Source organism: Orcinus orca, chromosome 4, assembly GCF_937001465.1.
Source record: "Orcinus orca chromosome 4, mOrcOrc1.1, whole genome shotgun sequence".
Lineage (NCBI taxonomy): Eukaryota > Metazoa > Chordata > Mammalia > Artiodactyla > Delphinidae > Orcinus > Orcinus orca.
The window spans coordinates 134,240,668-134,255,143 of record NC_064562.1 but is presented as its reverse complement, the minus strand read 5'-3'; the positions used below and the strand labels follow the sequence as shown (position 1 = coordinate 134,255,143).

General features: G+C 36.8%; 1 protein-coding gene across 2 annotated transcripts in view; it reads left to right on the top strand.

The window, feature by feature from the left end:
- Positions 1-14,476, top strand: part of PRDM5 (PR/SET domain 5) — a 206,545-nt gene that overhangs the window by 120,918 nt on the left and 71,151 nt on the right. For both annotated transcript variants that reach the window (XM_004265091.3, XM_004265090.4), the window contains 2 exons: positions 2,990-3,150; positions 6,330-6,423. In XM_004265091.3, coding sequence (XP_004265139.1) covers positions 2,990-3,150; positions 6,330-6,423 — 255 coding nt within the window. The remainder of the gene's footprint in view (positions 1-2,989; positions 3,151-6,329; positions 6,424-14,476) is intronic.

Here is a 14,476-nt window from a genome sequence, read left to right as displayed (position 1 = left end):
GCTTTTAAAATTGGAAAGGATCAGAGTAAACATCTAATTTAACCTCTTCATTGGAGGGGAATTGAGAAAATTGAGACTCAGAGAAGGGTTGCACAGCACTGGGGGTAGCATCCAAACCTGTTAGTCCTGTGTTTTTCCTGCCTACTCCACTGCCTCTGACTTCTTACTTCTTTTGGCAAGGGAATTTTTGGTGGGGGTAGGGGGGAATTAAGTTATTCACCTACGTACCGTGAAGTCTGTCTAGCAGTTACACTGAGAGCTGATTTTAGAATACCACAGTTTTTAGCCATGTCACTTTATTCAGAGAAGACATTGTTATTGCTAAACAGAGTTTTAAAGTGGGTTCTGTGTTCAGATGTTGAAGCAACCAGAGATTTACTACTTTACTGTATCTAAAGTTAAATAAAAATGGTATAACATAAGTAATAACTTCCTTTTAATTTGACTTGTTTAATCAGTAGAACATCCTCTAACATGTAGTTTCTAATGCTTATTAAATTTTTAATATATCTGAGAAAAGCAAAACAGTCTTGACATTTGATTGTACAGATCTTGGAAGAAATTTTCTCTGGTCAAGTCAAAGTATCTAAAATGCAAAATAATAAAGATACTAAAGTTCTTATATTTATTGAGTGGTAATGATTGTGATGAAATGCGTCTTTTCCTATAGGAAAGACAGTGCTGAGATCTCATGTCATTCTGTATTCACCTTACAGCTCTGGAGAAGCTGTTAGCACCATTTTCCATTTTCCTTATAAAGAAGAGCTATGCATTTAAGAAATAAAATATGTCATGTAACAGCAGGAATTTCCATCCCATTTCACTGTCATTTGATAAAGAAAATGGCTAAAATAGAGAGGACAAAAGACTAGATCTTGTCTTATACAATAGGAAAGTTAAAACCCATTTAACTTCAAAACATGAGGATTGTTTTAGAAACTTACATCAGCACTGTGTCTCCAAATATGAAAAGTAAGATGTCATAATTATTTTGGAAATTATTGTTATTTCCTAATACACTGAAAACCAAAAGGCAGGTTACTAGCTAGCTTCTTGCTTTTAAGATAGGGAAAAATCCTGATAAATTTAAGGTAAAGAAATCTGATAAAATCTCGTATCAGAATTTTAAAGTTCTGATAAACTTAAAACAAAAAAATCTGGAATTAAAATATGAAAGGAAAGGTATGGACTTCCTTGGTATAGCTTGAATAAGATTTTTGTACAGGAACCAATACTTTGATTCACTTAATAATTTAATGGAAATACTTTGATAGGAGCAATCGTGGAGTATTTTTTTCCAGTGCCTGAATAGATTTGGTATTATTAACATTTACAATTTTATGTCACTTGTCCTTTTACTCTCATTGGTTATACATTTTATACAAATATCAATAAAATTTTAAATAAATCTAGAAAGATATATGAAGACAAACTAGGTGACAACAATAACACCCTGCAACAAAAAAGCACAAAGGCAGCCTATAAACACAGCTCTCAGAATCTATACGGTTCATGCATGGTTTGGTGTGACTTGGTTTCAAGTATCGAATTTCAGCAACTCAACAACTTCCTTAGAGACTTTAAGAGAATTTAAAGAGCCATACTTCTGTTTGAAAAGACAAAGGGAGGGTAATTTGCCTTTTCCTTTTTATTTTCGTTCTTCTTGTCATTCCTTCCTTAAATTTGGTGTGACGAAATAATAGGATCTTCACATTTCTAAATTTATGTTAGTTAGATGGAGGGCAGGTAGAAGAGCTTGGTTGAAATTGAGGTAATCTCTTCTTTAGATGTAGACAGTTACCTGCATATTTTATCTCATAGTGAATATACTTTTTGAATCTGTGCTATTATAATTGTTCTGTAAAAAGGGAAAATATATGCAAATACTAGTCTGTCTTTATACACGCTACATATGTTTTATATCTTTCTGGGAGATTCACTATCTTCTAATTGTGTACATTGATCACTTAAAATGTATTTAAAATGGACTTTAGACATAGCATGGTATGAAAGTTTAAAAAGTCCCATAAACTCCCTAAACATAGCTTCTGGAGTTGCTTTCCTGCAAGCCGAGGCTATTTGATGGGAAGGTGAAAACCCTCCCAGGTACCCTCTCCGGGACGCATTCGGAAGACGCTGTGTCCCACCACGGGTCCCCTGCCCAGGAAAGAAAAGGGGCCTGAGGGCACTGCCAGGGGCCAGGTGGTGGAGGCCCCCCGCTGGACTCTAGGGTACAGCCCTAGACCCCAGCCCTAGAGCTGGGGGGCCCTTTGAGGGGCTCTAGGGTAGAAAAGGGCAGTTGCCACTCTGGGTCCCCCTGCCCCAATCCAGCTGCCTCTTTGAGAGGCAGCCCCCAAACAGTCTGAGAGCCTGGAAGTTGAAGCCCTTCCCTAGCCATTTCACAGCAGACCAAGGACTGCATTAGGGGGCCTCCAGGCCAAGTTCCTGAGATAGTGGAGTTGTAGCCCTCTCCTGTCCCGGGGTGAAGGATCTGCTCTGACGGCCGCCTTCAGGGGCTTCCCTCCAGTTTACTGCCTGGGAGCCAGTTCTGCCTCTGCCCCTGAAGGCCAGAGGGAGAATGGTGGGGTGAGGGGAGTTCAGGAGGGGCCCCAAAGGCAACTCACTCTGCAGAACAGAGACCTTTTGTCAAACTCAAGCCCCTGCCTTAGAAATACATACTTTTAAGAAAATTCATAGGACCTTCAGAAAATTAGCAAATTCAGTCCCCACATTTTCCAGTTAAAGGCACTGAGAATCTACGAAGGTTAAAGGACTCTCCCTCCCCCCCACATGATTCACACAGGGAATGAGCAAATATGGAACTGAACAGTTGTTGGAAAAGTGACCTTTTATGGTTATGATAAATTGTTAGAGCTGTAAAGCTGGGTTTTTGGAGAAAACAGCCGTAAATCTAGTACATGTGAGGGGGAGTTAACAGCACCCTGCTGTTGTGTCTGTGTTTCTCTTATCTGGCTTTTTCATTTCTAAGGTGAGAGGACTTTCAAGTGTCATCACTGTGATGCTACCTTTAAAAGGAAGGACACCTTAAATGTTCATGTCCAGGTGGTTCATGAAAGACACAAGAAGTACAGATGTGAGCTGTGTAATAAGGCATTTGTTACACCTTCAGTGCTTAGAAGTCATAAGAAAGTAAGTAGAAGCCTTCCGTGAGTTTGAATGGATTACGTATTTTAACCATACAGGCGTGTATGTTAATTATCATGTGATAATCAATTTTATATGAATTTATCAACATATTTACTCAAAATGACAAATACGAAACCCATGAGTGATAGCAGCTCTTTAGCAAATGTCTGTTTTCTTCATTTTATCAGAAGAGAATATATTTGTCATATGAAAGCAAACCTAGATTCAGGTATGGATGCTACACAGTCCTAAACGATGCTGATAGGTGGGTCTTACAGTGTACTCGATGAACGGGAGCTTTTCGACTTTATACATTTTTGGATTAACATAGGTTCCTTTTTTTAAAGATACTGAGTAGAGCTTTAATAGTTTTATTTTTCAAAGCTAGCTCAGCTGTCTATTGACAAGTTATTAGACTGACTTCTTCTAGGATTAGAGTGGTCCTTCTTTATCTTGCATCCCTAGGACCCAGGGAAATTCCTGGTACAGAACAGGGACTTGATAAGTATTTGCTCAACTTGAATAAAATGATGTTCATACTGATGGTGATTTGGAGATTATCTTATTTGTGTTATGCTAATTACCTCCAGCGAATCAACAGGTTATTTTTACTTGTTGATTAAATACATTCTAAGTATATTTTTTAAATAGCAAAATTCATATTATAACTAATGCAGTTGAAAGTTTTAATGTTGACTTCAGAAATGACTGTTGAAGTGTGGTAGTCTCTGCTGCTCAGCGTGTCCTGCCTAGTGAATGTGAAGTGGATTCTGTGTCATTATGACTTTTATTTTGGTACCTGTCTTTAATACAGCTGTTTCAAAAGGACTGGACTGAGTAACTTTCTTTTCTTGTATCTTTAATGCTGATTAATAATGATACTGTCTTCTCTTTTCAAAGCTCTGAATAGAATAATCTTTCAACTTTCTTTGATTGGATTACTTTTTCATGAATTTAATAGATTTTATTATGTTTTAATCAATGAGGGAAAGTATAGTGAATTTTCCAGAAAGATATAGTTGTTTGTCTGCAATAACAGATTATCATAGAATATATTTTGTGGTGCATTGTTCATTTTTGTCTCATACATTTATCCAATATTGTTCTCATAGTGATGTTTCCATGCTTTCTAACCATATTTAAGATTTTGTAGTGTTATACTTTCAATATCTTATAATACCAACCAGTCAAATTTCTGTACCTAATAATAATATATATTTTTGAATTAAGCCAAAAAGAACACTTTAATTATTTTAATTAATATTGCCGTAGTATCCTTTAGTTTGAAACTTACATTACTGAAGTACTATAAGTAACTGAATATAAGTAGGTGAACAATGAAATACTTATGTAGCAGCAAAAGAAATCCTGTGGATTTTATAAACGTACCTCAAAGAACTTGGTAGCTTCCTGTTTGGAATAATCCCATGTTGTAGTAATAGATGTATACCATTCCCAAACAACGTTACATTAATCAGGAAAGAATTGCCATATTTTGTCCCTTCTGTCAGGGAGTGAGAAGAACACAGATCTGTTATATGTTAAAATGTTATACCATTTCCTTTAAATTGAACCATAATGTGGACCATGGGAGTAACAGCTCTTACTGAGGTGTAAAGAATGTATAACTGTTTTGTATAAGAACTTGTAATGAAAATGGAAAGTTAAGTGCTGCCAATTGAAGAATCAAGGAGATGTTTGTTGTAGACAGTATCATTGGCTAGTGGGGCTGTTGACTAGACTGTATTCCTCAAACTTGAATGTAATATAAATCTTTTTCAAGGGAAAAACATCTAGAGGACACTGAAGTTGACTAAGATATTTCATTTATAACTCTTAAAAATTACAAATATGATAGTGTGTATCCAAATATAGATTATAATTCAAATATGAAAATTTATAAATTAAATATCAACCAATAAGGTTATAAACCAATTATATTAAAGTTAACAATTGATTTAATATGGAAGATGAGAATGTTTTGCTAAGTTAGTGTTTCCTCGAGGTTGTCAGGTTCTGACATAATTACCCCACCCTTTTTTCTCTATCCCAGCTAGCCTGTCTTTCCTTTCTGGGAACACATCATTTTTAAAAAACCTTTTTAAAACACCTTTTAAAAAACCTTTCCTGTTCTTTCTACATTAGCTCATGGCAATTCCAATAATAATATTTGCCAGTAATTTGCGTAAAAACAAAGGCAGACACAGGCCCTGGAAGTTCTGTTTTGTGACGGTGGTGGTAACCCGGATGATCCACTATATGCTTTTGTTCATATTCAGGTTATCATTGAAGTTAACAATTCTAAAAAGGGTCTGAGAGAATGTGCAGGTATCTGAAGTAATGGCTTCCTTCTCCTTTTCCCTTCTCCTAAGTTTGAAAACCAATGGGACTTGAAAAGTAGCTCTGTCACCTCATTTATTGGAATGACCTATTTTGATGTTGGTAGAAACACTGCTCGCCTGATGAGATTGTGAGACAAGTTTAAAACACCTCATCTGCCTCCTTTTTTGGGAGAGGTCACTCTTTTTTTCTTTGAACTCTCTTAACATTGTATTGAAACTGGCTTTGGTGATACTCATTCACCTTTTCTTGTGTGGTGGTTTTATGTCCAGGTTAAAGGTATTGAAGGCAGCAGTGATCTTTCAAATTGACTGTTCAGTTAACACCTGCTGAATTTAAAGATCAAATCAGATTTATATTCCTTTTTGCTTTGCAGTAAAATCAATCCAGTCTGACAAACATAATGCAAGTAACAGATTACTTTATTGAGATTAATTCTGTCCTCAAGCACTAAAAACACACAAAGAATGTGAAAAGTGCTTCTAAGGAAGTGTTTCTTGGCAGCAGTCAAGGGCAGCTGTAGCCCCATTTTGATTATGCGGTTTTGTTAACATATACTGGCTTTGTATAACTTAATCATCTTTACATGGGGGCTCCATAAAGGCTTAAAATGTAAAGTGCAGAGTTATTTTCAAATTAACACTAACACATGATTCTAAGAGGTTTTTTTGAACCAGTGGGAATAACCATGATAAATTGTTTAAAATCTCATTGTGATATTAAATCATTTTAAAGGAACATAATCCTGGGAAAAAAAGGATTTACTGTTGTCAGAGGCACTTAATCATTTTAACCTCATTCTTTATATTTGTCCTCAACCTTTTTTATTCCTTTCCGTTTAGACACATACAGGAGAAAAGGAGAAAATCTGCCCATATTGTGGCCAGAAGTTTGCCAGCAGTGGTACACTGAGAGTTCATATCCGTAGCCACACAGGTATGTAGATAAAAACAACATAGAGAAATCAAATTCTTCCAAGAGAAGGAGTTTATAATTTTACAAAATGACTCCCAAGATTAAGAATTAATCTTGACTGTTTCCTCTCTTGTAAAGTTTTATAGCATTTGGTTTCTTACTCTAGAAAAATTTTGAATAAGTACACTTTCCCAAACTAAGTTAAATATCTAAAGTGGCAACTGATTGGTTGTGAAATAACTGTGATTTACTTTATATACTATTCTAATAGATGGAATCGAGTGTAGCAGTTTTACAGAAGGCTAAGGGCCTCCTCTTAAAAATCCCTCCTGTAACTCGCATCAAATGTGGCCTTTTAAAATGTAAAAAGTCCTTGGAATGTGGCTTGAATGCTATAAGATTTTATTGGATGCAAGGGCGATGTGACCATAGTATCTGTTATGCCATGAATTGCTTCCTAAAGGATTTTCTTCATTTCTTACAACTTCCTGTGTAATTTCTCCCATGAGGGAGGGCTGTGCCCTAGTGAATGAACAGCTAAATATTCTTCAAAGAACTTTGTTTGGGTTTTATCTGTCATGTAGAGAAGTTCTTGAAAAGACTTGAAAGAATACTCTTAATTTTGATAGCCAGATTATTGTGTGTGAATCTTAAGTGGTTCTCAGTAGCTGGACTGTGTTTGGTAAACTGTGTAACTGGATTAAATTGCTGAAGCTTTTTATTCAAGAGCCGTAGTATTTGACTGTCTTTATCATTGTGTCCCTAGCTCCTAGCTCCGTGTTTAGCACAATAACTGTGTTGTGAATGAAGAAATGTTAGTTTAAGCAGGTCAAAGAATAATACTGTGATTATTATACAAAGGTGGAAAAAAAAAAGGACAGCCATGCAGCATAATTTCTTATTTTGGAAATTTTCTGGCTAAAGCTGAAAAGCGTAGGTCAACTTAGTAGTTGTCATCTTAGAATAGCCTCTTAAATGCTTTCAAATGAAACATATAACCAAGAACAGATCAAGCATTATACATGATGGCTGTGGAATAATGGGCGCCCTAAAGAAGGAAAGGAGATCTTCTTGAGTAGAAATATCTACAGAAAGTGAGGCTTTCAGGACACAGTCCAATATGTGTAGCAGAAACAGAACACAACAAAAAGAAAAGTAGAGAGAAGCAAAAAGAAAAGGGCAGCAGAGAATCATGCTGAGGACAGGTGGACTTAAAATAGTGCCAGAGACTGTTAGCACCATGTCCTGATTGTACAGACGAGGCAAGTAAATGATGAAGAGAGAGGAGAGAGAGCTCTGAAGTCCCAGGCCAGCCCCGGAACCTAACAGTGTAGTCTTTGACGTCAGTGGGTACCACTCTCTTCTGTGTTTTGGGGGCCATGCGGAATTGTGGCAGACATGGTTAAAGGCGAGAGTGAAATCAGCAGCCTTCCATTCTGGATCCGTAGTTCTTAGAAGACGTCTTTGTGCCACCCTGAAAATGTAACTTATAATTTGCTCCGCAGATTTTATGTCTGTATGTGTGTGCTTGTGTGTATATTTGTATGTGGAAGGAGGGCAACTAGGAGATGGGGAAAGTGTATTATTTCTGTGTATCATAGTAATAAGTTTAGAGTAATGCCCTGAGACATTGTCATGTAATTGAATTATGGTTGATATAGTGTGTTTTCAAAAGGCAGTGATTATTGTTCAGAATGCATTAAAACATGTATTTCAGCATAGAAAAGAGGAATCCAATCATAGAACACTTGATGATTCAAAATAATTCCATCCTTGAGAATTCCATGTGCCTACATTTTATTTTACTTGTAGAGGAAGGGCAGTGGAGAAGAATAAACTTAAACTAGTAATGTCTTCTAAAATTTTAATTATTATCTGCTACAAAGTTGCAATAATAATAAGATTTTTTGAGCTCCAAGAATTCTCTGTGATAAAAATATTTGTAGTTTTTTTTGTTGTCATGTTATGTTCTATAGTATCTGTAATCTAAAGAATATTTTTAAAAATTCAAATCTTTTTTATATGATTTGGTTATTTAAATGTTGTACAGGTTCTGGTTTATTGGTTTCTGATCAAGAAAACTGGCCACCTAAATTCAGACAACAGTGCTAAGGCACAGTCAGCCAGCATATACATTTAAATAAGTAAAGTAAAAATATATAAAGGTGGCCTATGTGTTTATGTATGTCCACACAAATAGTTGTATAATTATTTATTTACAATTATTATTTACTTATAACTGGATTTTTCTGTTTAAAATCAGACTGATTTCATTTTCACATTTTACAATTCTTCTTTGAGTTATTTTGATGTGAAGCCTATGTTTTTGGTGACAGTTGCCTGGCAGCATGGCTGGGGCTGTATTTGAAGTGGTCGGTGTCAAGCAACAGAGGTGGCTGCGGAGACCTGGCGGGTTGGCAGTATCTGGGCTTCCGTAACAGTCCTGGCGTGGATTTCTTTTCCTGCATGGACTAATGCTGCTTTTGCCTCTCTTTTTTTTTTTTTTTTTTTTTTTTTTTTTCGGTACGTGGGCCTCTCACTGTTGTGGCCTCTCCCGTTGCGGAGCACAGGCTCCGGATGCGCAGGCTCAGCAGCCATGGCTCACGGGCCTAACCGCTCCGTGGCATGTGGGATCTTCCCGGACCGGGGCACAAGCCCGTGTCCCCTGCATCGGCAGGCGGACTCTCAAGCACTGCGCCACCAAGGAAGCCCTGCTTCTCTTTTATTCGCTTTGTCCTGTCCTCCAAATCACGTGCATCCATTTTCCCTTCCAAGCTGGAACCTGGCTCAGTGACCAAATGGGTTTATGTACTTCTTTTGCTTCTATGATGATAAAGCTCGCATTTTGAGATCTATACATTCACTTTTTCTCTCTTTATTTTTTCTTATGAAATCACGTGATTTTTTTTTTTGTGCTTTATAATATTTTAATGTTCAGTCTGGTTCCATTTTTCTTCTTTTTTTTAACATCTGTATTGAGGTATAATTGCTTTACAATGGTGTGTTAGTTTCTGCTTTATAACAAAGTGAATCAGTTATACATATACATATGTTCCCATATCTCTTCCCTCTTGCGTCTCCCTCCCTCCCACCATCCCTATCACACCCCTCCAGGCGGTCACAAAGTACCGAGCCGATATCCCTGTGCCATGCGGCTGCTTCCCACTAGCTATCTACCTTACATTTGTTAGTGTATATATGTCCATCACTCTCTCTCGCCCTGTCACAGCTCACCCTTCCCCCTCCCCATATCCTCAAATCCGTTCTCCAGTAGGTCTGTGTCTTTATTCCTGTCTTACCCCTAGGTCCTTCATGACATTTTTTTCCTTAGATTCCATATATATGTGTTAGCATACGGTATTTGTCTTTTTCTTTCTGACTTACTTCACTCTGTATGACAGACTCTAGGTCCATCCACCTCATTACAAATAGCTCAATTTCGTTTCTTTTTATGGCTGAGTAATATTCCATTGTATATATGTGCCACATCTTCTTTATCCATTCATCCGATGATGGGCACTTAGGTTGTTTCCATCTCCGGGCTATTGTGAATAGAGCTGCATTGAACATTTTGGTACATGACTCTTTTTGAATTATGGTTTTCTCAGGGTATATGCCCAGTAGTGGGATTGCTGGGTCATATGGTAGTTCCATTTGTAGTTTTTTAAGGAACCTCCATACTGTTCTCCATAGTGGCTTTACCAGTTCATATTCCCACCAGCAGTGCAAGAGTGTTCCCTTTTATCGACACCCTCTCCAGCATTTATTGTTTCTAGATTTTTTGATGATGGCCATTCTGACTGGTGTGAGATGATATCTCATTGTAGTTTTGATTTGCATTTCTCTAATGATTAATGATGTTGAGCATTCTTTCATGTGTTTGTTGGCAGTCTGTATATCTTCTTTGGAGAAATGTCTATTTAGGTTTCCTGCCCATTTTTGGATTGGGTTGTTTGTTTTTTTGTTATTGAGCTGCATGAGCTGCTTGTAAATTTTGGAGATTAATCCTTTATCAGTTGCTTCATTTGCAAATATTTTCTCCCATTCTGAGGGTTGTCTTTTGGTCTTGTTTATGGTTTCCTTTGCTGTTCAAAAGCTTTGAAGTTTCATTAGGTCCCATTTGTTTATTTTTGTTTTTATTTCCATTTCTCTAGGAGGTGGGTCAGAAAGGATCCTGCTGTGATTTATGTCATACAGTGTTCTGCCTATGTTTTCCTCTAAGAGTTTGATAGTTTCTGGCCTTACATTTAGGTCTTTAATCCATTTTGAGCTTATTTTTGTGTATGGTGTTAGGGAGTGATCTAATCTCATACTTTTACATGTACCTGTCCAGTATTCCCAGCACCACTTACTGAAGAGGCTGTCCTTTCTCCACTGTACATTCCTGCCACCTTTATCAAAGATAAGGTGTCCATATGTGTGTGGGTTTATCTCTGGGCTTTCTATCCTGTCCCATTGATCTATTTTTCTGTTTTTGTGCCAGTACCATACTGTCTTGATTACTGTAGCTTTGTAGTATAGTCTGAAGTCAGGGAGCCTGATTCCTCCAGCTCCATTTTTCTTTCTCAAGATTGCTTTGGCTGTTTGGGGTCTTTTGTGGTTCCATACAAAATGTGAAAAATTTTGTTCTAGTTCTGTGAAAAAGGCCAGTGGTAGTTTGATAGGGATTGCATTGAATCTGTACATTGCTTTGGGTAGTAGAGTCATTTTCACAATGTTGATTCTTCCAATCCAAGAACATGGTATATCTCTCCATCTATTTGTATCATCTTTAATTTCTTTCATCAGTGTCTTATAATTTTCTGCATACAGGTCTTTTGTCTCCTTAGGTAGGTTTATTCCTAGATATTTTATTCTTTTTGTTGCAGTGGTAAATGGGAGTGTTTTCTTGATTTCACTTTCAGATTTTTCATCATTAGTATATAGGAATGCCAGAGATTTCTGTGCATTAATTTTGTATCCTGCTACTTTACCAAATTCATTGATTAGCTCCAGTAGTTTTCTGGTAGCATCTTTAGGATTCTCTATGTATAATATCATGTCATCTGCAGACAGTGACAGCTTTACTTCTTCTTTTCCGATTTGGATTCCTTTTATTTCCTTTTTTTCTCTGATTGCTGTGCCTAAAACTTCCAAAACTATGTTGAATAAGAGTGGTGAGAGTGGGCAACCTTGTCTTGTTCCTGATCTTCGTGGAAATGCTTTCAGTTTTTCACCATTGAGGATGATGTTTGCTGTGGGCTTGTCATATATGGCGTTTATTATGTTGAGGAAAGTTCCCTCTATGCCTACTTTCTGCAGGGTTTTTATCATAAATGGGTGTTGAATTTTGTCAAAAGCTTTCTCTGCATCTATTGAGATGATCATATGGTTTTTCTCCTTCAATTTGTTAATATGGTTTATCACATTGATAGATTTGCGTATATTGAAGAATCCTTGCATTCCTGGAATAAACCCCACTTGATCATGGTGTGTGATCCTTTTAATGTGCTGTTGGATTCTGTTTGCTAGTATTTTGTTGAGGATTTTTGCATCTATGTTCATCAGTGATATTGGCCTGTAGTTTTCTTTCTTTGTGACATCCTTGTCTGGTTTTGGTATCAAGGTGATGGTGGCCTCGTAGAAGGAATTTGGGAGTGTTCCTCCCTCTGCTATAGTTTGGAAGAGTTTGAGAAGGATAAGTGTCAGCTCTTCTGTAACTGTTCGATAGAATTCACCTGTGAAGCCATCTGGTCCTGGGCTTTTGTTCTTTGGAAGATTTTTAATCACAGTTTCAATTTCAGTGCTTGTGATTGGTCTGTTCATATTTTCTATTTCTTCCTGATTCAGTCTTGGCAGGTTGTGCATTTCTAAGAATTTGTCCATTTCTTCCAGGTTGTCCATTTTATTGGCATATAGTTGCTTGTAGTAATCTCTCATGATCTTTTGTATTTCTGCAGTGTCAGTTGTTACTTCTCCTTTTTCATTTCTCTTTCTATTGATTTGAGTCTTCTCCATTTTTTTCTTGATGAGTCTGGCTAGTGGTTTATCTATTTTGTTTTTCTTCTCAAAGACCCAGCTTTTAGTTTTATTGATCTTTGCTATTGTTTCCTTCATTTCTTTTTCATTTATTTCTGATCTGATTTTTATGATTTCTTTCCTTCTGCTAGCTTTGTGGTTTTCTTGTTCTTCTTTCTCTAATTGCTTGAGGTGCAAGGTTAGGTTGTTTATTCGAGATGTTTCCTGCTTCTTAAAGTGGGCTTGTATTGCTATAAACTTCCCCCTTAGAACTGCTTTTGCTGCATCCCATAGGTTTTGGGTCGTTGTGTCTCCATTGTCATTTGTTTCTAGGTATTTTTTTTATTTCCTCTTTGATTTCTTCAGTGATCACTTCATTATTAAGTAGTGTATTGTTTAGCCTCCATGTGTTTGTATTTTTTACAGATCTTTTCCTGTAATTGATCTCTAGTCTCATGGCGTTGTGGTCGGAAAAGATACTTGATACAATTTCAATTTTCTTAAATTTACCAAGGCTTGATTTGTGACCCAAGATATGATCTATCCTGGAGAATGTTCCATGAGCACTTGAGAAAAATGTGTATTCTGTTGTTTTTGGATGGAGTGTCCTATAAATATCAATTAAGTCCATCTTTTTTAATGTATCATTTAAAGCTTGTGTTTCCTTATTTATTTTCATTTTGGATGATCTGTCCATGGGTGAAAGTGGGGTGTTAAAGTCCCCTGCTATGAATGTGTTACTGTTGATTTCCCCTTTTATGGCTGTTGGTTTTTGCCTTATGTATTGAGGTGCTCCTATGTTGGGTTCATAAATATTTACAATTGTTATATCTTCTTCTTGGATCGATCCCTTGATCATTATGTGGTGTCCTTCTTTGTCTCTTCTAATAGTCTTTATTTTAAAGTCTATTTTGTCTGATATGAGAATTGCTACTCCAGCTTTCTTTTGGTTTCCATTTGCATGGAATATCTTTTTCCATCCCCTTACTTTCAGTCTGTATGTGTCTCTAGGTCTGAAGTGGGTCTCTTGTAGGCAGCATATATAAGGGTCTTGTTTTTGTATCCATTCAGCCAATCTGTGTCTTTTGGTGGGAGCATTTAGTCCATTTATATTTAAGGTAATTATTGATATGTATGTTCCTATTCCCATTTTCTAAATTGTTTTGGGTTCGTTATTATAGGTCTTTTCCTTCTCTTGTGTTTCTTGTCTAGAGAAGTTCCTTTAGCATTTGTTGTAAAGCTGGTTTGGTGGTGCTGAACTCCCTCAGCTTTTGCTTGTCTGTAAAGGTTTTAATTTCTCCATCAAATCTGAATGAGATCCTTGCTGGGTACAGTAATCTTGGTTGCAGGTTTTTCTCCTTCATCACTTTCAGTATGTCCTGCCACTCCCTTCTGGCTTGTAGGGTTTCTGCTGAGAGATCAGCTGTTAACCTTGTGGGGATTCCCTTGTGTGTTATTTGTTGTTTTTCCCTTGCTGCTTTTAATATGCTTTCTTTGTGTTTAATTTTTGACAGTTTGATTAATATGTGTCTTGGCATATTTCTCCTTGGATTTATCCTGTATGGGACTCTCTGTGCTTCCTGGACTTGATTAACTATTTCCTTTCCCATATTAGGGAAGTTTTCAACTATAATCTCTTCAAATATTTTCTCAGTCCCTTTCTTTTTGTCTTCTTCTTCTGGAACCCCTATAATTCGAATGTTGGTGCGTTTAATGTTGTCCCAGATGTCTTTGAGACTGTCCTCAGTTCTTTTCATCCTTTTTTCTTCATTCTGCTCTGCAGTAGTTATTTACACTATTTTATCTTCCAGGTCACTTACCCGTTCTTCTGCCTCAGTTATTCTGCTATTGATCCCATCTAGAGTACTTTTAATTTCATTTATTGTGTTGTTCATCGTTGCTTGTTTCATCTTTATTTCTTCTAGGTCCTTGTTAACTCTTTCTTGCATTTTGTCCATTCTATTTCCAAGATTTTGGATCATCCTTACTATCATTATTCTGAATTCTTTTTCAGGTAGACTGCCTATTTCCTCTTCATTTGTTAGGTCTGGTGGGTTTTTATCTTGCTCCTTCATCT